This window comes from Pygoscelis adeliae, unplaced genomic scaffold (genome assembly GCF_000699105.1).
Source record: "Pygoscelis adeliae isolate BGI_AS28 unplaced genomic scaffold, ASM69910v1 Scaffold85, whole genome shotgun sequence".
NCBI classification, from domain to species: domain Eukaryota; kingdom Metazoa; phylum Chordata; class Aves; order Sphenisciformes; family Spheniscidae; genus Pygoscelis; species Pygoscelis adeliae.
Genome location: NW_008824900.1, coordinates 4,937,012 through 4,963,587, shown reverse-complemented (window position 1 = coordinate 4,963,587; position 26,576 = coordinate 4,937,012). Strand labels below are relative to the sequence as shown.

Here is a 26,576-nt window from a genome sequence, read left to right as displayed (position 1 = left end):
ACCACTTGGTGGATAAGGAATTGGCTGGATGATCGCACTCAAAGAGTTGTGGTCAATGGCTTGATGTCCAAGTGGAAACCAGTGATGAGTGGCGTTCCTCAGGGGTCGGTATTGGGATCGGTGCTGTTTAACATCTTTGTTGGTGACATGGACAATGAGATTGAGTGCACCCTCAGCAAGTTTGCCGACACCAAGCTGTGTGGTGCAGTCGACACGCGGGAGGGAAGGGATGCCATCCAGAGGGACCTTGACAGGCTTGAGAGGTGGGCCCATGCGAACCTCATGAAGTTCAACAAGGCGAAGTGCAAGGTCCTGCACATGGGTCGGGGCAATCCCAAGCACAAATACAGGCTGGGGGATGAAGGGATTGAGAGCAGCCCTGAGGATAAGGACCTGGGGGTGTTGGTTGATGAGATGCTCAACATGACCTGGCAATGTGCGCTTGCAGCCCGGAAAGCCAACTCTGTCCTGGGCTGCATCAAAAGAAGGGTGGCCAGCAGGTCGAGGGAGGTGATTCTGCCCCTCTACTCTGCTCTGGTGAGACCCCACCTAGAGTACTGCGTTCAGCTCTGGGGCCCCTAACATAAGGAGGACATGGACCTGTTGTAGCGAGTCCAGAGGAGGGCCACGAAGGTGATCAGAGGTTTGGAGCACCTCTCCTATGAAGACTTGCTTGAGAGATTTGGGGTTGTTCAGCCTGGAGAAGAGAAGGCTCTGGGGAGACCTTCTAGCAGCCTTCCAGTACCTGAAGGAGGCCTACAAGAAAGCTGGAGAGGGACTTTTTACGAGGGCATGTAGTGATAGGACAAGGGGTAATGGCTTTAAACTGAAAGAGGGTAAATTTAGATTAGATATAAGGAAGAAATTCTTCACTGTGAGGGTGGTGAGGCACTGGAACAGGTTGCCCAGAGAAGTTGTGGATGCCCCCTCCCTGGAAGTGTTCGAGGCCAGGTTGGACGGGGCTTTGAGCAACCTGGTCTAGTGGAAGGTGTCCCTGCCTATGGCAGGGGGGTTGGAACTAGATGATCTTTAAGGTCCCATCCAACCCAAACCATTCTATGATTTTATGATTGTAAGGACAGCATTAGACAGAAACTAAGCAGATCTGAAGACTGCAAAGAAAGTCCTGTTGATTTTCATTTAGATGATTTCAGATACCTCGGAACTTTAAGGCTTCCTGCAGTTATCATCAAGGCTTAGTGGGAGGTGCTTCATCACTGTGCCAGAAGTGATTCTTCAGGTCAACTGAAAGTCTACTAAGGCTCACAGTTGGAGAACTGTGGATCTAATGGCAAACAAATGGCATCAAAAAACTGTTTATAACACAGGGAAAAAGCAAAATGTGGGCATTGGGACGTGTTGTGTTTAGGAATGTTGTGAAAAGGACTTTGTGAGGGGTGTTAATCATATATCCAAATGTATAACAGCTGGCCAACGGTGTAGCAGTCATTTGGGGAAAAGGTTAGTGTAAGTATAACGTCTTAATTATTGATAGTTTGTTCTGATTTATGCTTCCTGCTTCTGTGGTTCCAGGATCAATTATTGTCTGATCTGAGCCAGATTACTGACATGAAAGACTCAATTGAGAACTGATGCTGAGTAGAAAATCTTCTGTACTATGTTTAAAAATAGTAATTTTATGTAAGTAGCTTATCTGAAGGAGAAGCTGTTTGGGCTAGTATGAAATGAAAATGTAGGGTCTATAAAAGTACAGAATCCTATCAACTCTTTATTACCAAGGCACACAGAGGTTTAAGCTGATCCCATATTTTGGGTGAAGGAGGGATTTTTTCTAAATGGTTTCACCACATTCAACAAAGAATACCTCTAGACTAATCCTTTGCTTTTAAATCTGTCAAGAAGGAGCAAACATGAAAGGCGTATCTATAAGGTTGTTTGCAGGCAGATGAAAGCAGGCTCTGTCTGCACTCTGATGTGTCTGGATCCTAGCCAGCTCTGAACTTGAAGTGGTGTATCCATTTTATCAGGATGTTATGTCCAGACCAGCATATCCTGCAGCGATTACGAGTTCAGGCTCAGCATTGTGTTCACCTGATGATGTGGCTTGTGGTTTGGAGGGGACTTGTTCCCCTCTGTTTAGAGTTCAGACAGAGAGAAATTGCATCAGCCTGCGAAATTCTGTCAAGGTGTACCCTCAGTGACTCTCCTCCCTGTGGCTCTATGTGGAAAAAATAAACTGTCTGATTTATGAAGGAGCTCTACAAGTCCAACCAAAATGTTGTATGTTTTAAACAATTTAATGCAGTACTCATGAATTCTGTTAATTTCCTTCCTTTGTCTTTGGTTGGTAACACCTGAATAATTCATGTAACAGACTTTTGAGTAACAAGTGCTTTTGAAGGCATAGAGCACATATTAGTTTTTAGTTGCCACATTCAGAAAAAGCAATATGAAAAAAAAGAAGTATTGTGAAAAATGCAGTTATATCAGTATTCAGTGTCTGTGCATTGAATTAGCACTGGAGCCTAATATCTTTTACCTTCAGGAGAAAAAAAAGCCTCTATTTAAGAACCAGACTGCAAAACACATGGAATATGTTTGCCTCCCGCAGCGCACGCATGGCTAAACCATGAATCGGCAGAAATATTAATTCTGAATCACAACTGTTTAACTGTATGTGCTTTTTTTTTTTTTGGAAGTGCTTGTAGAAATGTTGTACATTACACAGTGTAGAAAGAGTATATTGGAATGATTTGTGTTTGCTGTATTTAAAGAAACTTTATTGCCAATTTTCATGTGTTTGCTGTCTATCCCAGACTTAAATTTTTGTTTTGTTTTTGTTTCGGTACACTGGGTCAATGATTTTCAAGAACAAAATGGGTGATGCTGCCAAAGTTAAAGTTTAAAACCATCTTTTAAATAATTCTATTGTATCTGTTCTTTGAAGAAGGAACAGAAACAGTCCAATACTATTTGAGCTGTACAGCCTGCCTCTAATGTCTGTATTAGAGTTGTATCTTTTTTTTTTCAGCATTCCTTTGAATTTAGTATAGAAGATCCTTTGCAAACAGTAAATAAGTAGGTTAATCTTACCTTACCTCCTTGCCTGCCTAGGTTAGCTGAGAGGCATAAATGAAGCTAGGGAGTGAATGGCCCCTCACATGCCATATTGGAAAGAATAAGACAGTATTTAACTAAGTTGACCGTGGTAAAGACAGGTGCATCAGACTGATTTGAATGCTGCTGAAAATGAATGAGTTCTCTTGTGGTCAGGGGAATGGTTTAGGATTAATTCTGGTATAAATAAACAAAAAGGTTCCTTGTATCAGTTTTTAAAACTGTTTTTAATTTTTGCTCTAATTTCCAAATGCTTTTCTTTGTTTAATTTAAGTGGGCTCCTTTGTTTGGAGTCATCTCTCTCAGCTCCTGGAGACAGATGATCCATTGAAGGAACACCTTCGAGATTCTATTCCTGATGAAATCCTTAGCAGAGATTTTGACCGGGAGACATGGAAATACTCTTCATATTCCGATGTCACGTTCCACTCAGGTATGTGGAGTTTTAGAACTTAATGCTTTGTAGCATATGGATGATTAAAATCCCACATGGCTTTTCTGGTCCTTTACATGTTGCTCCAGAGAATTTTAACTTTTATGACTCAATAGTACCCAGATATGCAAATGTAGGCTGGATTCTGCTCTGACCTTAATTGGAGTATATCAGATGTGATTCCAGCAAGCCAGATACCATGCAACTTTGCCTTTTGTGAGAGAGGAGAATAAGAACCAATGAATTTTTTAGATTATTTTTGTGAACACCAACTTTTGATTCCTTCCTTAGTGAGCCTCCTTTGCAGCAACAGGGGATTGGGTTGTATTTTTTTTTTCTTCTGAGTCATGTGCTTTCTTTGGTATAAGAAAAGATTCAGACTAATTCCTTCCTGCTTTACCATCTGTTCATCATTTGTTTTTAGCAAAAAAGCTAGATAATATTTTTCAGAGTAACATTTTGATTTTCTGTCCATCTCTTCCAGTGCAGTTGTGTATGACATAGTGTTAGTCAGATAATAGGCTTTCAGTAATGTCCATTAAAGTCTTTGCTATACTAAAAAGTTAAATAATTTCACCTGTTGACTTAATGTTTTATTCACCATCTTCTTAATGAGCAGAGTTGCAGTTTCCCAAAGAGTGATGAGACTTGCAAAGTATATGAGAATAGCTGATCTCCACATGACAGATGTCTGATATTTTCTATTGCAGCTGGTGCAGGTGCAAATATGGAAGCATCAGTGATCTTTTCTCCTGCATCTTTTCTACCACGATCAGTCATGACAAATTTGACTGTTCACCTTATGGGGCAGGCTATAAACATACTGGAGGCAAGTTTATGGATTTTTTTCTTTTATCCCCCTACTCAAGGGACACTTGGTGTATTGAGGTAAAAAGCAGTATTTTCTGTTTTCCCATTACAGTTCCTTTAGCAAGGTATGCTTTTCACTGCTTCAGCAAAGTTGCCTCAGACTGATGACTCCTTTGTGTAATGGACTTAGTCACAGTAAACCAACTTTCACTCTGATAGTATCATACACTAGCCAAGTGAGTTATATTCAGCTCTTGTTGTTGATTCAAATGAAAGATAAAAGTCAGTGCTTTCTGAGACGCTGGTCTAGCTCCTGTTTAGGATAGTAAGATTCCTTCGGTTGACTTAGAGTGGAAAATGGATTGGCTTGGGTACACCATTCCTTTAATACAAGAGATAGAGCCATATATACCTAACTGAAGTCACTGTTTTAGTCCCATTGAGCATCCAATACTTGGGATATTTAAATGGCCTGCCTGCAACCTCATCGTCTTTAATTGTGCCTCTACTGTGCCTCCAAGGGAAAGCAGTGTTTGGCATATGGACTCTTTATTGCAGGTAAAAAAGTGTATGTGAAAGAAAGAATTTAATGCAGCCTTCAGATCTCAAGTTTAAGCTTGCAAGAGAACAAAATATTTTTTTCAGTGTCATATACCCTGGTTTTATGTGTGTTAGCAATACTATTTTAGTCAAACTTCCAAACAGAATCTTGTTTCAGGAGCACTAAAAGGGTGCATTATTGTTTTCCAACCAAAATACTGTTTGTAACATGCTAAAATAGCAGTAGCTCAAACTGTCCCATCATGGTGTAAATGAACCAGTACCTGGATAAAAAAGGATTTTTATCTTGTACTGAACTTCACGTAATCAACAAACTAAAGAGTTTTTACTGGAAAGATTTAATACTGAAATGTCCAGTATTGGATGCTGCATGAGGTCAGATAGTAAACTTTGTAGACCACTGCGATCTTGTATGGCAAATCTTTCTTTGTACAAAAACCTAAAGGTTGCATCTGGATGTATTTTTTTAATTTCTGCCTATAGAACTGGACATGGCTTATGCATCTCATTGTCAGGCTTTTCAATGCTGTATGCTTTCCCCTAGGTTGGTGTACGATTAGAGAATGCTGAAGCTCTCGTGCAGAAGATTTTGGGGCAGAAGTCTGCTACTTTCAGTGACCATTTTTTTGCAAACACTAATGAAAGAAACCACAAGTCAGAAAACCCAGTGGAAACAACAGGAGAAGTCAAGCAGAGGAAGCTGACTTCGAAGCGATACAGCCCTGCTGATCGTCTTGTGACTGAGTCTGGCGAGCCAAAATTGAGAAAAGCTAACCAGAATTGTCCTGGTAGAAAGTACAGTAAGATGAGCGAGTTAGTCAAAAAGGTAACGGACTCTGTAGATCTTGGAAAAATTGACATTCCCCAGTTAAACTTAGGGCCCTATCTAGCATTGGATAACTGCTCTGTGTTACTGTGACTCCTTTCTATAAAGCATTTGTAACTTGTTCCACTCACTTGTAGAGAACTTAACAGCTGCATAAAATACAAAGCAAGCAAGAGCCAGATCTTCAGTTTTTTGTCTTAAAACAATGATGCTCAGCCAGGGGAGTATGTTGTCTGTGTTTTGGGCTTCCTCTCGTTATTTTGGGCTCTGAGCCTCTTTATGCTGATGTCCTTTTGTCTATTGACTTCTGCAGCACTGTAAACAGCTGCTTGATGTTAGGTTCCTGAGTCGTGCTGTTTGTGATCTGACTTCCCAGTTTGATGTCAGATGTTTTAGTAACCCTTTGTGAATTTGCCCATGTTTGGAGAGAGCTATGTTCTATGTATATAACAGGAAAGCTTTGGGAATTGACTTCAATTGTTGATGTATTATCTGGAAAACTTGGGGGCCATGATTTATTTAGTTTGTCTTAGACCATCTCTCTTCTTGGGACTCATCGTCTTAGACTTTTCTTCTTGCAGTGTAAGCTCATGTTCATGTTGTGTTGCTGTTGTATTGATTCATAAAGAGGGAAAATGTAAAATTTTTACTTCTTCGCAGTTTATTTAGCAATCATGGCACCCATAATGTTGTATTAATTGAGATTGTATTTTTCAAAGCTCCATCTGTTTGTGGGTATGTATTGCAATACTTCTCCTTTTGCCCAGTCATCTTAGGACTAGACATTACCTGTGTTCAAAGTGAAAGTCAGCTTGGTATGGAACTGAAGTTTAGCTGGAAAGAACAGTTACTAATCCAGGGTCGTAGGTGGTCTTGAAATATTTATAAAAGGGAGCCTAATGTCTGTTTACTAATAACATAGCCTGCACTGAGGAATTGTTTATTATGAGTTTGAAAGGAAATTAACGTAAACATCATTCTCTTCCTGATTTATTTCTTTATCGCATGTCAGTTCACTGAGAGAACAGTGAGAAAGGAGGCGCTGAAATGTGGGCTAAGCATGAAAATCTTTGGAAATGAACTTAGCTTCTTGGATTGTGAAGATTTAAGAAAACAAATGAAACATTATTCTTTAAATCTGGCTGAGTTGGCTGTCAAACTTCTGAAGGTAAAAGGAACCTTTTTTTCTATTTGAAGGTAAATGCCTTGAGAAACAACTTTCTGACAGATATGTAAAAGATACAAAATATTACCTACTGTTTCTCTAAATTGAACACTAAAAGACACCAGTATATACTAGGTTTAAACAGCATTCAATACACTAGGCAAGGACTTGTTCTGTTGTCTGATGGTTCTTATCTCTTGCTTTTCTCATTCAAATCCATCCATGCTTAAATGAAAAATAATTCTTTCTTTAACCGGGGTAGGACTAGTGTCTAACTCATGCCCTGGCCAGGTGCAGGGTTTGGGCTGCCTTCTACTTTATTTCCTAAATCAGCTCAGTTAAAAACACTTTCACAGCAGACAAATGCAGTGGATAGATATATCTGGAAAGATTCTTGAATGCTGACTTTATTATGCAAAATAAAATCCTATTTTTGTTTGTTTGGGTTTTTTCACCATAGGGGCAAGAAGTCCAGTTTAATAAAAGGCTGAGTTTGGCCACTGAAGAGTTGCAGTTTCCAGCAATTTCAGGCTTTCCTGTTCAGCTGGCAGTCAATGCCTCAGCAGCGATCAACATAAAAATCAAAGGGAATGCAGATTTCAAACAGCAGTCAAATTTCTTTCTAAATGGATATATCAAGCCAAGGTAATAACTGCTGCAAATTGTCGCTTTCACATATTTCTGATGTCAAATAGCAATTCCTGATGTGAAAGTTTTGTGTGAATGTCCATTGTAATCAATTAGGAGATTCCTGAAGAACTTAAGCAGTCATCAGCCTTATATTGCTGAATGGTTGCTATGCTATAAGGACAGCAGTGGTTTCCTATCCTGCCTGTCTGATTTTGATCTCCGTTGCTGTACTTTCCCAGTTCTGTTTTAAGCTGACCATTCCTCCTATCTCTAAATCAAATTCTTAAATGCTTGCATGCAGATGATCTTTTGAATGCTTTACCTGTTACAGGGATGGCATTTTGGGTTTTTCTCAGGATCAGACATGCATTTACAGGTTATGGATCTCCAAACCAATGGATGATTTAACCCTGTGTTTCCTTACCTGGCTATTGTAGCTTTTTATACATAGTAAAGTTTAGTAAATGTATTCAGTAAGTGCTGTATAGACAGAGATAAACTTGCACTGTGATACTCAATCCTAATCACTTTCCCTTTCCTGGTATTTCATGCTGAAGTCTGAGTTCGGTCCCTTACTTAGGAGACAGTAAAACTATACTTTAATTCGTGTTAGAAAGTGTATGTCTGTGTACTTACAATTTTTTCAGTTATTTCCTGAAACAAAATAGTCATCATGATTTTAATGTTAGAATATACTGTGTTACAGCATCAAACGCTATGTATTTATTGAAGAGGATGAGCGGCCTATGGTTTAAATTAAGTGCTTTAAAAAGACAGCGCTTTTCATAGAAGAATATGTATCTGAATCTTTCAACAGTGCGTTTGTCCAGCTTTCTGTCCAAATGGGAACTGTGGGGATGCTGGGACAAGCTGGCCTAAGCTGGTTAACAGGAATGAGGACATCTACTAGTCTTGATGGGGGAATCCAGGTAAAAAAAGGGCAAGAGCTCAAAGTTTTCTTGAACACTCCAGAAGAATCTATGGAGATAATTAATATCAGGTAAGATTAAGCAAGGACATCTTCCTAAATAGTAACCGTGGTAACTTTCTTGAATCAGAACTTAACAGGCAGGCTCATTAACAGAGCAGAAATATATTTTGTCAGAAAACAAACTGTTTCAGTCTGACTCATAGTCCAAATCTGCCATTCAGAAGAAAAGGAAGGGGAAATTATTCTGTGCATTTTACATTGTTTTACCATAAAAACATACATTCTTCCACTGAAGTGAAATGCTCAAATCAAAATCTTATGATAAAAGATGTAAATGAATTTTTCATACTCCCCTGTTTTTTCCTACTGAATGTCAGTGCTGTTTCTGGAACTTCAGTGTCCAAAGAATCTAGTTCAGGGTGTTAAAGTGGTGAAGAAAAGCTTAACATTACTTCTACAGATAGTATTTACCAAAACCAGGTACAGAATGCTATTCAGCAAAACACTGGAGTAATTTGGAATATAGTACTAACAAGGTGTGCTCATACCCTTCTGGTGAGTTTTTACTTAGGTTCTTTAATGTTAGGTAAAGGTTACATTGTAAAATACCACCTCAACAACTGTCAGATGTTAAGCAAATTAATTACTTGTGTTAATGCAAGCTAGGCTTTTTAGCTTTTTTTTTTTCTGCTGGCTTTCTCTTTTCTCTGGACTTTTAGATTTGATAGAAGTCCAAGTAGAAGGCACTGAGGTCATCAGTGTGATGACATACTGTAAATGACATGTCAACTACATGCCTCTTAGACATGACAACAGATGAATGAAGTATTTACAGTATGTGCATTGTCGTTCCTTTGTGTTTCTCTTGATTTGGGACATTGCGGTACTGTAGGATATGCGGTTCAGAAAAGAGCTAAAGACTCTGGACTTTGCATTGCAACCATCCATTCCCTGAGGACTCTGGGAAACTTGCTGATGTAATTCTATTTCTGTCAGCTAGGATGGATGACAGACCAGAGTGAAAGTCAAAATAATTACAAACCTGTATTGCGCATTATTTGAACAAATACTGTACTACTGACTGTAGTAGAGTCTGTTAGATACTGCGTTAACTCTCTTGCTCCCATCAAGTGCAGAGACCATGATTCTTGTACAAGCAGTTTAGTGAAGTTCTGAAGTTCTGGAAGAACTTCAAGACTGGAACAAAACTGATGTCCATACATAGCCTAAGGAAAAAAAAAAAAATTCTAGAAGCCAGGAAGTGAGTGGAGTTGCAATAAGCTGACCATACTAAATTGCTCAGAACAGAGAAATCTAATACTGACTGTGAAGAACTGCAGAAGAATCTCGAGATAGTGACAGATTAGACATGGAAACTGTGGATAGTCAGTGCTAATTAGTAGAGATGTAGACTGACCTTAGCAGAACTTAAATCTTTCTTGTTTTTCCCATTTGGGAGAAGATGGCATATAAATGAGAATTTTGTTTAAATATTGCTGTAACTTTAGCATAATTGTTTTTAAGTGAATGTTTGAAATTCTTGGTTGTAGCTCTAAACTGTACTTCACAGTGGTGGATGAGACAGAAGATATAGATGTTTTCCAAGACCACACAGAAACCAGATCTTGCACTAGGGAGGAAGGTGAGTCTAGCTATCATGTTTGTCTTAGAAAGCTCGATCATTTTGAAATATCCACAACAGATCATTTTATTCAGCAGAATTTCTTTTTTACATAGTAATTCTAAAAGGTCTTCAATGCAACGCTCATGTGCATGTTTTCTTTGTTTGTTGTTCTAACTGAATGTTCAACTGTTGTCTCCCACCAGTGTCTAAGATTATTGGCTGGCAGCTGTGTTCTGAAATGTCATATCCTGACCCGGCCAGTGGTTTGGTTTTCTCCCTTACTGGACCTTTGAGAGTGGCTGTCACATTAACTAAGCAAGACAGAGGCCTGCAGCAGTACATTTTGGAAGCTGCATATAACTATATTCCTCAGGTACCATTATGGCGTGCTTTACTTCGGCTTTAGTTTTAGTTTATTATGCTGATGAAAGAATGGTATATCTCAGTACTGTATATTCAACTTAACTGGCTTTCAAGGTCTACATTATTATTATTTCCATTCCCATTATAGTGGGAAAATATGTTGAAAACAAATTACTGATGCTGATAGTAGGTACATACTATTTCCATATACAAAACAGCACGCATGAATATTAAGTCATTTGGTTAGATAGGACTGGTAGAGGTGGAAGTGGAGACCAGGATTTTTGGCTTGGTGCCCAGTACTAAACAGCCTGGCCTCACTTCGATGACTTTTTTCTCTTTGTGACACAACACCTCAAAACCCAAATCATTAATTTACATTAAACACCTTGTTTAAAAGCAGAGGTTAGCCTCCAGTGAATCCACTCCAGAATGCTGTCAGTTGTTTCAATATGTTCATTGGGGCAAGCCCAGGGAAGAAATGGTTTTCAGCTTCTGCAGGGGACAGTAAGAATTTATGGCTTTTTCTAAAATCATAGTATAGGTTTTTAACATGGGCAGTGGCTGGAGTCTCATCTTCTATCACAGCCCAAGTATGCTGCTGCGCTTGAGCTAATTCTTTTTACCGGGAGACAATTTGGGCTTTGGCTATATTCAAACACTGCTCAGTATCTCTAAGACAGGGAGATAAGAGCAATAAGCAGAGTAACTTTCCATTCGTGATTTGTTGTTCTGACTTTCTCTAATAAACACAGGAAAAGGAACAGGCATTTTCCTCTGCCAGAGAATCTGACGTCTGTAGGCAGGGCAAGGCCAAAACTGTTAACTAAGGCACCCACTGCAGGGTCATGGCGCTGTGTACTGTATCCCGCTGCTGACACCAGAGTGTAAGGGCTTAAGGCAGCCCTGCCAAATTCTAGTCACTTAGGCCTGAGCTACAGAGCTTAAATTTATAACTGGAAGTGTGGTCTGATTGTCCATAAATTTTGGCAGGATTCAGCATAATTTCAAGTGAAGATCAGTATGGTATGAAATTCAAGGTGTTCAGACAGCGTTTCCCAAGACAAGCATTGGACAGGGAATGGAAAATACAGCCTGGAAAAAAGAGAAATTTCCTGCTTTTTTTTAAAAGCAGATAGGTGGAAAATTACTGTAGCGGTGAAGGAGGCTATGATCATGTGATGTAACTCGGTGTGATAGATTGTTTTGTAAATGCTGTGCCAATTGCAAATGTGGTTATCCTTTCTGTCTTTCTTTCAGGAGAATTCATGGATACCAAGTGAAGCTGTCCTTCACTTCTTCATTGGGACTCCGAAATCAGACTTGAAAAGGGATGTTGGTATTGACCTAAATTTTAGTGTCCCACAGAAGAAATTCAGAATCCAATTTATACAACCTAAGAAAAAAATTGAGATTGATGGTAGGTTTTTCAACTAAGAACCAGATCATCAGTTAATGTCAGTTAGAACTTCATTAGAATTAACAGAAAAAATCAATATATTTCAGTCAACAATCTAATGCTAAAACTACATTATCATGTGATAGCCATTCAGTTTACTGCTTTAGGTAACACCCATTCCCAGTGGTTCTTGCATCTTGGTTAAGACTATTTTGCACAGTCAGAGGTTCAGTGCCTGGTTCACAAGCTCACGTTAAAGAGGAAAGCTGTTACCAGTATATATGAAGTTAAGGCTAAGGAACACAGTGGATTGTTCTGTAATCTTTTACATATGCCGAACTGGCCTTACTATTCCTGAATTTTAGTTTGCTGTGTTCGGTTAGTTATGATACGAAGTTACTTGTTGCCAAATCAGTTAAGTACTGACTATGATATTGCTGTGCATTATAATAAAAAGTAACATTTCAATCACAGTGTAACATAGAAAACAAAATCAACAAACACATTGATGAAATATAAACTGATAAATATATGGTAATAATATAGACAACATATTTCAGCTTCTTTGACATGCTGGTCAAGTGATGTTTTGTTTTGTTTTGATGTATTCTACCATATCATATATTTAGAATTTGTCCTTCCAGATTTTTTTTTTTTTGATCCTGGTTATTTTCAAATGGATTGTATGGAAGCTTTACCTACACTGTTCAAAGCTTTGGGTGCACAGTGTTCTGAGCTCATGAAACGTCTCCACAGCACAGCTTACAAGTTTTAGCACAGGCCTAAAGGAAGTGTATAAAACACTTCCACAGCTAAGCTGGTTTGTTGGAGACAGCTTTGTTGCCTCTTCTCAATTAGTATTCTCAGAGTGTCCTTTCAAAATGAGATGTGTATTCTGAGGATACTTCAATGCCTTTGCAAACTCTGTTCCTAACTTTTTTCCTTTGCTCTGATATTTATTATGTTTTCACTCTGTAAATATATTATTCACAACAATGGCAACTATCATTTTGGGTACAGTTTTATGAAGCATCACTGAACAGTGTATGTCCAGAAAAAGTAAACAGTTTTATTTTTCTCCAAGGGAGAATTGAGTTTTCTAAAAATTCACGAATTGGACACCTGGAGCTGATAGTAGATGACCGAGATGTATATTACATTAAGGTATGTTTTCAGGTCATGAGCTCTCATGCTAGGATGAATACTTAAATAAAAGCACAGAAAAGAAAGGCAATGAAAAACACATATATTGAAAAATAGTTTTGTGAGCAATCCATCAGAGAAATTACCAGTTCTCTTTATTACATGTTTTTGAGATAGACTCAGTGCTAAATTGCTGTGTTTTAAAAGCTTTTAAGGCATGGCTTCTGCAAGTAATCTAAAGCAATTTTTTCACATTCAGATGTACTCAAAACCTTTGGGTTGCTTCCAGTCTTAAGTCAGTAGAGAAGATCACATTGACTCCTGTGGACTTTGGTTCATTATGTGCATATGTAGTCACACAGTTTTTCAGACCTGTATTCTGACCATGCATAAAGACTCTGAGTAAACCCAGGCTAATTTCTTCACTTCTGTGGACTCTATAGACATAAGAATCTCTAAGATACTGTTCTTTATATCACAGATTTTTTTTTTCTTTTTTAAAGCACTGGGGAATAAGCAAGAGAATGCCAATGTTTGAACTCTGAAATGAAAAAGCAAACAAAAATGCAGGTGGGAGTTTATCACTGAAACTCTACTGACATTTTTGTTTATATTCCAGGACTTGAACAATTTTTTCATTATGCAATTGATACCCGTAGCAGGATGCCATGTCTTATGTGGGCCTCCAAAGCCAGTCGGTTTCAAACACTCTGCATTTTCCTACAGTGAGCACATTATTTAACAGATTATTTTTTTTCTAGAGTAATATTTCAACAAAGACTTTTTGGATGTTTCTCACGACCCCAAACGCTAATTAGTGTTACAGATTGTTGCATTTGCATCAAGTCCAACGTAAATCTAGTTACCTACTGTGAGGCTGCCAATATTTTCAGTAACACCGTATTATTTTTTTGCCCCAGTATTGTAACGTTCTTAGTGATTTCAGTCACTACTGAAGCCAGCAGGAGGTGAAGGAAATAGCATCTCACACCACTGTGATTTTTGTATAACTGGAAAAACAAATCCATCCTTCCTCCCCATTATTTATTAACAGCAGGTGTTATGGTTTAGGGGTGTTGTTGGGTGTATAGAAAAAAATCTCTTTTCTTCCTCCTCTCATCTCATTTCAGAAATGCCCAAGTCTATACTATTGCTTTCTTAAAACTTAATCAATTTGTACTGTTGAGTGGCTTGGGTTTTGTTTTTGGTTTTTTATTTGTTTGTTTATTCTAGGGAATGACAGATTTGCAGAAGCTGAGTGGAGAGCAGAGATACATGACCCAACTGGAGGTAAAGCTGATAAGGCAAAGCAGTCCTATCATTCTGTCAGGAAACATCACTAAACAACTTGGCAAGAAGATAGCTTTTTCAGTATCCCTGAATAATTTATTGAAGGATGCTGCATTTCTTTCAGGTTAGAGGACAATAAGTATTTGCCATATAAATGTAAGTTCTGGAGCCCTTATGTGTTAGGGTTGTCTGGTTTTGGACACGTATTTCTAAAGTTCCTTTCAAATCAGTAAGACTGCTTTTAAAAATTATTATCCTTAATAAATTAGTACTAATATGTATTTCAGAATAATAGGAATTATAAAATAAATTGTTTTTTAAGTCTGTTTTTAATTACTGTTGAAGAGGGTGGAGGGGATAAGATGTAAGGAATCAAAACAAAAAAAAGCCAGAACAATAACAGCTCTTAGAATATTTTCTGTTTTTCACTTCTGTTAGTACAAAATAGTGCAGAGACACATCTATGTAGCTAAACATCTCTTAAGACCTGTTGTTCTAAAAATCTTGAAATCTTATTTTTCCTCACAAATATGCTGAGAGGAAAATATAAGGAAGTATCAGAAAGAGGGCTTTACTATTTGTATAACATCAGTTCGTTAAAAGGTAAATTAATACAGTGGAATAAACTAGTAATTTAAGTCTAAGGCTCTCATTTTTCCCTTAGTATTTCCTACTGTAGTCTCCATGTGACAAAGACATTGAAATGTCATAGGATTCTGCAATATTTTCAAATAAAACTAACTTTTAAGGAGTGCAGAATGCCAGTTTGGTTTTTGGGAGATCATCTTTTGGTGAAATCTTCATCCTTAGCTTTCATGTGGATTGCCAGTGACTGCATCTAAAAATGGTTCTGGTCTGATTTCAAACTCATATCCTGAGAACTAGGCTACACCAGTTCTTCCATTGCAAAGCCACAACCTCGCTCTGACTTAATATAGAAGTAAATATCCACATGTTCACATGTTAGGTCTTAGTTAATTAAAAGATCAGTCTGTTAGAATTGATTTCCTTTTAGAAGCAGCTTTGGCTGGATTAATTTCACTAAAGTTTAAGCAGTGTCTGAGAAATACAGGCTGTATATGTAGTCGGGGAAAGAGACTGAACATCCAGTTCTGTCTTTTTGTTTACTACACAAGGAGTACATCATGGGGTTCCTCAGTTAGATGGGATGAGACTGAATGCATGTGTGTTTTTCCCACTGTAGTATTCCTTTTGCTAGCTAAAGTAACTTCATGTTCTACCACTGCATAATCACTTCTACTCTTTTTGTAGCATTTCTGGAGAAAAAGGTTGATGATAAGCTGAGGCAATACTCATTGGAAGGGGAGACTTACCTTCCAGGTGTTCTTGGAGTTCACATCATCAGTCTTCTCCAGCAACGTGAGGGCTTGTGGTCTCATGGATTGAGGATAAAATATGGACTCCTAGGTACAGTGAAAAAGAGGGAAAGTAAAAGCATTCTGTTTGTCTCATTTTTCTGCAAGTTATTTGCCTGTACAATTAGGACACTCTCTTAACAAGAAAGATTTCAGTTGATTTTTAAACTGTGATCTGAGACCTAGGATGAGTTTCTGTTTTCACTTGGATAAAGTTTACTCTCTGAGTCTGCATATAAAAAACAATTCATTTTTTTAATGTGCTTTTCACAAGCATGTCCAACATTTGATTAAAAATCACTTTTTCAGCGGGAATTGCTCCTAATTAATTTCTGTTCTCAGGTGTTTATATGAAATGAATGGTTGCATACATACTCTTAAAAATATGAAGGACTGTTTCTAGGAAACAGTTGGCTGTGTTCTCCTGGCTGCAGTGTATGAACTGTGCGTTAATTTTATTGGACAAAGCAGGTGAACATCAGTGCAATTATATCAAGGTATTGAATACTTGTAGTAGCTAGTCATGATAAGCATTATAGGGTGATTGTGTATGTAAAGTATGTTGAATGTTCAGAGAGAGCACGTGGCAATGTGAGTAGAAAAGTTTTCTTAAACCTACACAGGTATAACCCCATAATTTTGCTAAAAATGGCATGCTGATCAGAATATTTTATAGACACAAACAGAAACATACCTGAACACTTATAACAGTATTAGATGATGTCTAGGTATAGCTAGGTAATTATGAAGTTATATACATAAAGCTTCAGTCATATTTTGATATAAACCCAGTTTGGTAACTGTTCCGCCTGAAGTGGTCAGCAAGTGATGCCTTGTAGAAGTACTGGATTTCAAAAAAAAAAAAAAAGGAAAAAAAGTAATCCTACTCATTGGTTGAAATTTCAGATTCATTATTTTAATTTTTTTCTCAGTGACCACAAGGGCTAGAAGTTCATTATTGTTTTTGTTTAAGATGTAATGTCATGTAATGTCATGATGTCGGGAGCTGAGTGGTAACAGACAATCATCAAGTATTGTGAGACCCCAAGAAAGCTGCAAAGGTTGATCATGATTAGTTTGTAGTGCTTTTACTTCACCCAGGTAAAATTCCATTTAAGTAATAAACTCAGTGCCTGCTTTTATTTATTTATTGCTTCTGAAGAAGTGGTGAGTGAAAGAACATGGAAATATGGTAAATATCTAAGGAGGGCCTTTGCTTTTCTTAAACAAAATTGGCCTGAATCATTGAATCATTTTCATTCCATTCTTAATACAAACCAGCTGTTTCCAATTGTCTGAACTTAGAAACGTCCTAAATTTTAATAGAGTATAAAGTAAACAAAGGCCCAAACTCTTACCTGTAAAGCCTGTAATATGGCTGTTCCTAGGATTTTCATTCGTAGTACAGCTTGTGGAAAAAAATCAAAATTTGCAATGCCTAACACATTTTTTCCAAAGTTTTACAAATTGTTTTGCATGTCTGTAGTCAGAAGTGCAAAGCTATTGATTGCTGTTAGGTTGGACATATGTGTAGCAGGAAAATAAGTTCTGGTGTCAGAGACAGTGTTTTGACAACAACATTTTAGTCTGTAAAATGTGTCTAGATCTTGAGCAGATAGTGAAGAAAATTCTTGAGCTGAACTTCATGGTAATGCACTTATACCAGTATTGGTACCATTCTTCACGAACTTTGGTCAGTACCTTTAGACTGCAGAACATACTGCCAGACCTTTTACATGAATTAAATATCTACTTGTCTTCTACTTTTTACTGTGGTAGTGTTTTCATTTTCATAGATGTAAATCACTTACCTAGCAAATACAAACTCACTGTTCTTAAATGCAGGTTCATTAAATGTGTGCTTTACTTTGGATTCGTAGGATAAATCAACAAGTATATATCTGTAAAAATAGACATCTCACTTTAATGTTTTTGAAAAATAGAAACCTTGGAGCCAGCACTAGATTATACTATTAACATTTTGAAAGTTTACTTCTGATTTATTTGAATGGGTAACTTTGTGATTTAACTTGAACAGGAGAGGCAAAAAATCTTCATCATGAATGCGGTATGCAGCAAAAGATTAAAGTGGAGACAGGTGCACATGGCGTGTACAAACTTGATATTGGGCATGAATTTCACTGTATGCAGACTCCGACCTATAATCACAAGGTAGAGATACTGACCAAAGCACTTGTGTACTTGTGTGCTGAGTACCCTTGTGTCACTCACATACTGAGGGGCTTAAACAGAGCAATGCCCAAGATGTCATATTTGGATCAGTCTTTTTCTTCTCATCTTGTTTCTCTTTGCTTTCCGTCTAGACAAAGATATCTAGTCAAGTTGCTAAGTTGTGCAGTCCATTACAGCTGTAAGTGATGGAACTCTCCAGTGATGTCATTTTTAATGTATTAATTCACAGAACTTCTGCAGAATGTTTGTTGTGAAAATTTTTGTTATATAGAAAACAATAGTGTTAATAAGTTTATAATTTATCTTGTTCTATCCTTCTTGTAACTAAAAGCCAGGAACTGTCTTTGCTTATTCATCAGAAGTTGTATGTCTGGAAAATAAGGCATTTTACAATGTTTTGTATTAATTTTTTGGTTCAGATTTGTATGCTTTCTTAGAAATTTCAATGTGTGTGACCCTTTCGTGCAGAAAAGCAGATCTGTTTAAAATTTCTTCCTTTACAGACTGCACGAAGACAAAGGTTAATTTAAAGGCAAATCGCCATTAATACTGGGTATTTGCTGCAGAACAGAGAACTGGCTGAAAAATAAGCTTCTGGATTAAAGGAAAATATTGTATCCTTTCAGATTTGCTTTTGATCCAAGTTGGACTGAAGCCAAGAAGTGTTAGGATTTCCCATGAAGCAAGATCTTGCCAGGCTTTGCAGGTGCACAGTGAATCCATGTGGGCAGTCCATCAGGAGTACCCAAGTCCAGTTACCTTAACTTTTGAGAAAAGCTATTTGACTGGCAGCGTGTAGACTAAAAGTTTTGGGCTTTGTACACTGAATTTATATCTTCCGATGGAACATGCTTCACTGAAGGAGTTATCAGGCATTGGAACAGGCTGCCCAGGGAGTGGTGGAGTCACCATCCCTGGAGTTACTTAAAAGACGTGTAGATGTGGTGCTTAGGGACACGGTTTAGTGGTGGACTTCGCAGTGTTAGGTTAAGGCTTGGACTGGATCTTAAAGGTCTTTTCCAACCTAAATGATTCTATGATTCTATGATTTTTCTTTGGAAAATTTGTAACCCTTTCTGCTTTAGTCTTGCTTGCTACTTGGGAATATTTCTACAGGCAGTTAACAGCAGTGAATAAAAGAGAAAGCATGGTTTACAGGAAAAAGGTGGTTTTCTGTTCTTTAGGTTCACCTGAAACATGAAGCGAGTGCATCTTGGCTTTCCTCCCAGATGGAAGTGAACTATGGAAAACACTGGGATGAAATAAACAACAAGAAGAAACTTCTGATCAGCCAAGCATTTAAGAACAGTTCCAGTTCATCTCTAGTCAACTATTTCATGGAGGTAATCATGATTGTTGAAGAGTAAGACCTTCACTTCAAATATTTAACAGACAAACTAAGAAAAAAATTGGGATTAATTTATTTATTAAGACTTCTTTTTTCTGTTATGTATTAATAATATAAGTCAGATTTCCAGACCTATTAAGTTTGAATTAGGTAAGGTCTTAACCCAGGCACATAGCAATCACTGACATTTAAAATGAACAAGAAAAAGCCAGTAGATGGATTTTTCAAATACTAAAATGTTTGGGTGTAATGTGGTCTGAGTTGTTTGCAGAGTTTGCACATGTAAAATGTTTGCAGAGATTTATGAAGGTTGCTTTGCTCACACAATGTGGAAGGAGGGTGCAGGTTATAATAACTCAGAATATTACAGCATTTAGGTGGAAGTTGGTATGGAATGCAGTAGCTGAACTAAGATCAGTCCTGTTCATTTTTTTTTTTTTTGTTATAAATTGATTTCTACCCTGGATCAGTAAAATGTTTTCCAATGTAGTAAAGTATAATTAAAAGCCTCAGAGAGGGTTTATGCCTTCTTTTGAAGCACATTCTATGGACTACAAAAAGAAAGAAAATAATTCTTTATAATGGCATACCCTGTTATCTTTTGTTTTATTTGTAGAAAGTTCTTACAGAAGCTACAGATTTTACAATTTACAGAATTTACAATTCCTGTAAATTTTTGTGTTATTTCTTAGAAGTTGCAGGTCTTCTCTGTTGTTGTCTTAGAATAAGTAACAGTTTTCTGAGATGGGTTGTCATTATTCTCTTTCCATAGGAAGTACCTGTAAGCGTAGAATTTATCTGTGATCCCAGCACAGACCGACCAAGAATTATGGTCTTTTTTTTTTTTCAACAAAGTAAATGGTATAAAAATGAATGGAAATTTTCCTTTTTGAATCTCCGGTAGATGTAACAAATGCATATTAAAGAAATCCCAATCTGTAATTGGTCAGCATGCATGAAAAGCTATAAAGTGAATGGCAAATGTGCAGAGCAGAGGCACTAGCTGTGACCTTCCTGCTAGTGTGTGTGTGTGTGTGTGTGTGTTAGCTTAGACAGCCCTGAAGATGGGATCCTGTTGTTATTTAAACTTGCTTCACTTGTTTTCCAGTTTACCATGCAAGTCCTGGAAAAACAGGTGAATTATAGAACCCAGCTGCAGCACTCGCACAACTCTCAGGTTTATTTGCAGAGCAGCACCAACTTTGAGGTGCAGTATAATGACCACGTGCCATTTGTGGCTGGGCTGCAGTGGAAAGACGCATCCAGAAATGGCCTGAAGAAGTGGGAAGGTGAAGTACCACAAACCATTTCCAGTCTGTGATTAGAAAAGCAGGCATTGAAAGTTGCTGCTGGGATTTTGAGGTAGTTTTGTGTGGGTGTAAGAGAATCATAGAAATATTGGTTAGAAGAGACAGACCCTAGAGGTTATCTGGGCCAGCCTCCTGCTTGAATCAGGACTGTTCCTAACAGTAGATCACATCTGCTGTGACTTTGCCTAGATGAGTTTTCAAAATCTCCAAGTTTCCACAGCCTAGCTGGCTAGCCTCTTCCAGCAGTTCCTTAGCCTCTGAAAGTGCAATTTGTGGCCATTGTCCCTTCTATTGTCTGCCTCTTTTGAAAGGTTTGTGTTCCTCATCTTTGCCATTGACTTTCAAGTTAGCTGTAGGCAGCTATTAGATTCCCCTGTTCCTTTGCCAGATTAAACAAGCCCGGATCCCTCTCGTCTTGTCACAGGTCCTGTTGTCTAGGCCCTTTATCATCATAGCAGCCCTCTGCTGTAGCCTTTCTGGTTTCTCACCATCCACCTTGATCTGGGTGCTCCAAAACCAGATCCAGTGTTTCAGACATAACCTCTCCTGTGCTGTGCAGACATCAACTTTTTCTTGATGGCCATGCTCCTAATGTAGACCAGTAATGTCCTGTTAGCTTTTGACTGAGATAAATGATCAAGAAATGAACCAACTTTTAAAAAAATTCTTTACTCTAGAAAGTGATCAAGTTTGTTTTAAGAACATTAGAAAATGGGACACTGAGCAGAATTCTAATGGTGTATTTTAGGCTATAAATTAAACACCTATGTATATGTATGGATATTTTTAAAAAATCACATTTATCTTAGACATTTTGCTTCATAAAGGACAGCAGGGAGTAGGCCTTTATAATAATAAGCTGTATTTTACATTTTTATAGTTCTTTCTCAGATAGGAGTTAAGTTACCAGTGGTGTGCCAAAAATCAGTTTTCTGACGTTTAGTGCTTAAGATGGATTGAATGCCACTACCGTTTATGCTTCAGTGGATGAAGCTGTATAAATCAGGGCAATGATTGGCTCAGTGTGTAGATTTGCTGTTGAGATGTATTTTTTTCAAATCTAGTATACACCATATGTGCAAAATCTTGGATCCTTAGTAATGCAAAACAACTGGCTTGATACAGTGGACTGAATTAAGGGATGTTTTTCTGCTTGTTAAGGTGAAACAAACTAAGGTTAGATTAATTCTGAAGTTTTAAAAATTTGGTGATTACTTTGTGAGTGTCTGTCATAAAGTAATCATGAGTTACTGAGCTGTATCACAATGAGCGAATGGTGTAATTTGATAAATAACCAGCAAAATTTCAAGTCTACTAGGGAAATTTCAGCAGCTTGTCAGATATAAACATTCTGAGCTGTCTACAAACTACTTTCCAAAATAACCTACAAATCTTATTCAAAATGTATGTATTGCAGAGTTGAACTTCTGTGTTGGCATATGTCAGAACAGCTTTGATTAAGGCTGTTATTTTAATTATGTGAATAATGGTTACAGACTTACAGTTCAGTTAAAGATTTCACATTTTGTTGCAGATCATGCAGTAGAACCCTCTCCTGGTGCCATTTAGGGTACTGGACTTCATAAATTTCCATTTATTAGCAAACCTCCCTATGTGTTACACTATGCGGTATGTTATGCTAGTGAAGGGCATTCATTTCGTTATATACCATCCAGAGATTTTGGCAATTGGAAGAGAATAGTTTGGTAGTAGCATTTTAGCCTCATTCCAAAACCACAGCATCTTATCAGCTTTGTTGTGGAGTTAGAGTCCAGGTAGCTTTAAATCTCACATTTCTGCCAGCTTTAATATATGTTCCTTCCAGGTGGACTAAATATAGACACCCCATGGCTATATCTGTATGCAGCTCACAAACTACATCAGCCTCAGCATTCTGCTTATTTATTGACTGTGGAGCTGACAACTGGAAAAGCTCTCTCCATGGAGAAGCTCATAGTGGAACTATTCTATAAAGATCAAGGCAGTGAGAAGGAAGGGAAAGTTCACATTTACACGCCAGCTACCACGTACCTGCAGGTTAGTAACATGATGCTTCCTATAGTGTACGGCTTTGATGTTAGAGCTTTGTGATAGATACCCAACAGAACTGTCATGATACTGAAATAACACTTGTTCAGCATGCTATGTGAAGTAGCTTGTTTGAGAAACTCATGCACTCAGTGCCAGCTTATAGGAGAGAATCTTGAAATGCCTATGTTCATCTGTTTTCTGTGCTTGAATGATGAGTTATTCTTCCTCTGGGGCAGCCAGATCAGCACAGCCAGGGTCTCTTTATGAGCTCTGAAAAAATGTTAGGGCCACCACCTCTGCCCCTCTTTGGAACAGGAGTCCATTGCTCCCTGCACAAAGCTCAAATACATGCTGGCAGAGTTCTGCCTAGGAGTGTACAAATAATAATTACTATTTTAAAGTTCTCTCTCCCCCACCATGAGCTAACAGTTTCAGGAAGTAGGAAAATTGGATCATCGTGTAAGAAATGTTTAAAACTTGTTCCTTCGTGATATGAAACAGCTGACAGTGTCTTTCATTTAAAAAGTAGGAAGAACAATAGTCAAATTTCTAAATTAAGAGCCCAGTGATTACAGCATTCACCTAAATTTGAGGCATTAGATTTAAAGGCATCCTCTGCCTGAGAAGAATGTAACCCACCTCTTCCTGGAGAGTATCCTGCTCAATAGGCTGTCATGTAGTTCATGGCACTTGCTGCCTCTTGATATGGCACCGTTTGTAAAAATTTTTCATCAGTATTTGGAGCTTCATTCATATTAGAGCTCTGATCTTGCAGAATACCTTTGCCACTGAGGTGTTCTTGCTGCTACTCTTTATCCCACTGCATATCTACAAAATGCATAAGTATCTCTACAGGTAACTCTGCAATATGGACAGATTCAGTAGGAGAACTGGTAACCCTGTTGCAGGCTAGAGGACTGGATAGTTCAGTGGCTGGGAACAATCCTGAGAAATGAAAGGTTATTTCTTTTGTTGTGACTCAGAGAATGGCTCCAGTCTCCCACAAACCTGTGTGAGAACCTTCAATAGCAGGTTCTGAAGTGTAGTCTTCTGTCTTTTCTATTGGAATTCTTTCACTTTCTATAAAATGATCATCAACTGGGTGGAATCAGTGTTCCCTGAGTCTATGGATTCTAAGCTTCCTCCTAATTTGTTTTAGACTGTGCTATGCAATAGAGATTTAAAACTGATTTCATCACAGTTGCTGTGCATTAAGCAATATGAAAAACCTCTGTCACTATGCAAAGTGTATTTGTCTTGGAGAAGCTTAACTTCTTACCTGCCTCTGTATGAATGAGATGAGAGCCTGGAATTTTTGCCTTTCTTTTAGAATCCACTGCAATCGTCTAAATCTTTAACTTAAGTTTATGTTTAAGGTGTTCCTTTATTCTGAACTGCAGCTTTCCCTCGTTAGATCGCTGCTGGTTCAGGCAGTGTGGAGGATTGTGAGAAACGTTCGTGAATGAGAAAAAAATGTTCATCAACTATTTTCTTTTCAACTATTTAGCTTTTTCTCTCTTCCTTGCTTAGAGGGGATAAAATAAACTTTGAGATCTTTATGGCAATTCAGAATATTTTGATAATGGAAAAGTTGGTGTACTATTTCTAATAGTTCTTGTAATGATAATCTCCAAGAAAATGCTGTCTTTTCACCTCTGTGCTGTGCTGCTGGTACAATAGGATTCTGTCTGTCCTAACTCAGCCAGGCTAATGCGTTTGTCTTATTTTTCAGGCATCCACATTTAATCATGTTGGGAGGAATGTTCTGCATAGCTCTAGTGAAATGATATCTCTGTGGAATCGGCTTGTGAAGAATGAGATTCATTTGGAGAATAATGAACGAGCCAAATTTCTCTGCTTTAAGATAAAGAGTACAAACCAGGAATTTAACTTCACAGCCAGCTATCAGAATCTGCCAATGGTAAGAAAGAAATACAAATGCAATTTCTTTGACTCAGCGCTGTGTTTTTCAGGTCTGCCACCTTCCTGAGAGATGTTATTGCTAGTGTTGAAACTTAAACACTTCTAGTGCTGCTTCTATTTCTGTCTGTTTTGACAACCTGCAATGTAAAACTAAGCTCAAAAAGAAAACAAAGAAAAACTTGTGTGGTGTAGTTTTGAGTACTTCTCACCTATTTGGGAGGCCAACTACAGATAGAAAGTCAGGGAGGAGAGGACAGAGAGACATGGCTAGAAAGAGAGCTGTAGACGTGATTACTTACATTTTGATGCAGATATATGGCAGGTGTGGAAGATTCTACTGTCTTGGAGAATCAAAATATCTTGCCTGCTAGTGAGCCTGGGTTTATATGCATCCCTTCCAATCTTAAAATCTTTTTTGCTTTGCTTGATGTGCAGCACAGAGGGTAATCAGCAGTTTGTGCTCCAAAGAGATACTTTGATCAGTTACTTTGGTGAGTTCCTTGCAGGACATCTTAAAAAACAAAAAGTGTTTTTCTAGTCATAGCGTTCCATGCTTTGAAAATCCAACCAGGTTTTGTATGTAAATGTACTGGTACCAGAGCTAAAACTTGCTCGTATTGCAAATAGGTTACGTTCAAGTGATACATTATAGGGCATTTTTCTTCTGCTGAAGTCAGTGGTTTTCTACTAACGTCACTTTTAATCCTATGTAAATGGAGATCAGGATTTAAACTGAAGCAGAAGGGGGTTCATCTGTGAAATGACAGCCTCGCTGCAGCCTGTTTAACAATGTGGTTTCTGTATTGACGTTCCTGAATATGAATGCAGTCAATCTGATGCAATTGTCCTTTCCTCTTCTGGTCTCATGATTTGACTGCAGCCTAAGAAGACAAACTTTTCTGTGAAAACTGTATGGAGAGATTATAAAAGTCTGCCTGTCGTGCTGCAGTTTGAAGGTCAGATAGAAGAGCTGAAGAAGGAGAAGATGCTCTATCAAAAACGTGGAACCCTTCATTTCAGGTTCAGTGGTATTATTTCTGTCTCTGAAGAATGTTTTGGCCTAAATTTAATGTGCATCTCGATGCTCTTGGGAAGAGTTCTGGGCTTTACAAAGTGGAAGTGCCGCATGCACAAAGCCTGCACTTCCTCCCATCTGGCTGTCTGAACTTGCTCAAGCACACTGACTTCATGGGCTGGTTATTTGCATCCATTTAGCTTTTGCCCTCCTTATTGAAATGGTCGTGAGCAAAGTTGTCAAAGGCAACAGGCCACCTGTGCTGTGGCAATGTGTTTGTTGGCAATTCTATTGGATGTATAGCCTTCTCTCATGAAAGCAGCAGGATTTATGGTGTGTCCAAACTTCGAAGCGGTGAGAAGTTCCAAAATCCAGATCTGATCCTCTGTGCCATCCAGATGCCTTTTTTCTAGTCCTTAGGAATAATGTAGCCATTCTAAAGCCAAAGATGTCCCTCTTAAAACACATAACAAATGGTCTTGTTTAGATTTTGGAACATGTTTCCATTTCCTGATGAGGATGAGTGCGCTGCTTCTAGATATTGGCTCTCTGAAATTTCTCTCTCCATTACCTATTATCAAAACACAGCTTGAAGGCCTTGGTAAAAATGTATGCTCAGACTTGAGAAATCTGGATCATCTCTGGGGACATCTCAGCTTTCTTAAGGCATAGTAAGGTCAAAAGGAGCGCACAGGTTCCCTTAGGAGCCACTGTGCATCTTGGAGATAGCTAAAAAACTGCAAGATGCCTTTTCAGTAATGGAAAAGGTATGTAAATGAAGAAGGAATTGCTGTACCAGATATTCTAGTGTGCATAAAGGCAGTCCCAATGTCTGCTTATAAAAGTTAATGCATTTTTCCAAGACATCCAACTAAGTAAATGTGCAGAAATATTTAATAAAGTCCATAAAACATTACACTGAAGTAGTAAACTACTCTGAGAACTATGTATTGGCTGAACATCTGTTGCATAAGATTCTTGGCATGCAGATATTGTTTCTACAGAAAGCATAAAATGTGGTTGATAGGTGCGATTTTCAAAGCTTCCATAAGCTTTTGGACACTGTCCCTATTTGAAATGAAGTCTTGGCCATCCAGGTATATAAAGTGTATGTACTGGTTATGCAT

At 38.1% G+C, this 26,576-nt stretch overlaps 1 protein-coding gene across 1 annotated transcript in view; it reads left to right on the top strand.

Moving 5' to 3' along the window:
* Positions 1–26,576, top strand: part of LOC103917624 — a 114,715-nt gene that overhangs the window by 31,644 nt on the left and 56,495 nt on the right. The window contains exons 14-31 of the mRNA XM_009324811.1: positions 3,353–3,511; positions 4,222–4,340; positions 5,427–5,708; positions 6,721–6,876; positions 7,334–7,518; positions 8,321–8,503; positions 9,985–10,076; positions 10,262–10,431; positions 11,682–11,841; positions 12,905–12,984; positions 14,197–14,377; positions 15,526–15,681; positions 17,668–17,801; positions 19,007–19,165; positions 20,279–20,459; positions 22,306–22,517; positions 24,244–24,432; positions 25,315–25,454. Of these exons, the coding sequence (XP_009323086.1) occupies positions 3,353–3,511; positions 4,222–4,340; positions 5,427–5,708; positions 6,721–6,876; positions 7,334–7,518; positions 8,321–8,503; positions 9,985–10,076; positions 10,262–10,431; positions 11,682–11,841; positions 12,905–12,984; positions 14,197–14,377; positions 15,526–15,681; positions 17,668–17,801; positions 19,007–19,165; positions 20,279–20,459; positions 22,306–22,517; positions 24,244–24,432; positions 25,315–25,454 (2,938 nt within the window). The remainder of the gene's footprint in view (positions 1–3,352; positions 3,512–4,221; positions 4,341–5,426; positions 5,709–6,720; positions 6,877–7,333; positions 7,519–8,320; positions 8,504–9,984; positions 10,077–10,261; positions 10,432–11,681; positions 11,842–12,904; positions 12,985–14,196; positions 14,378–15,525; positions 15,682–17,667; positions 17,802–19,006; positions 19,166–20,278; positions 20,460–22,305; positions 22,518–24,243; positions 24,433–25,314; positions 25,455–26,576) is intronic.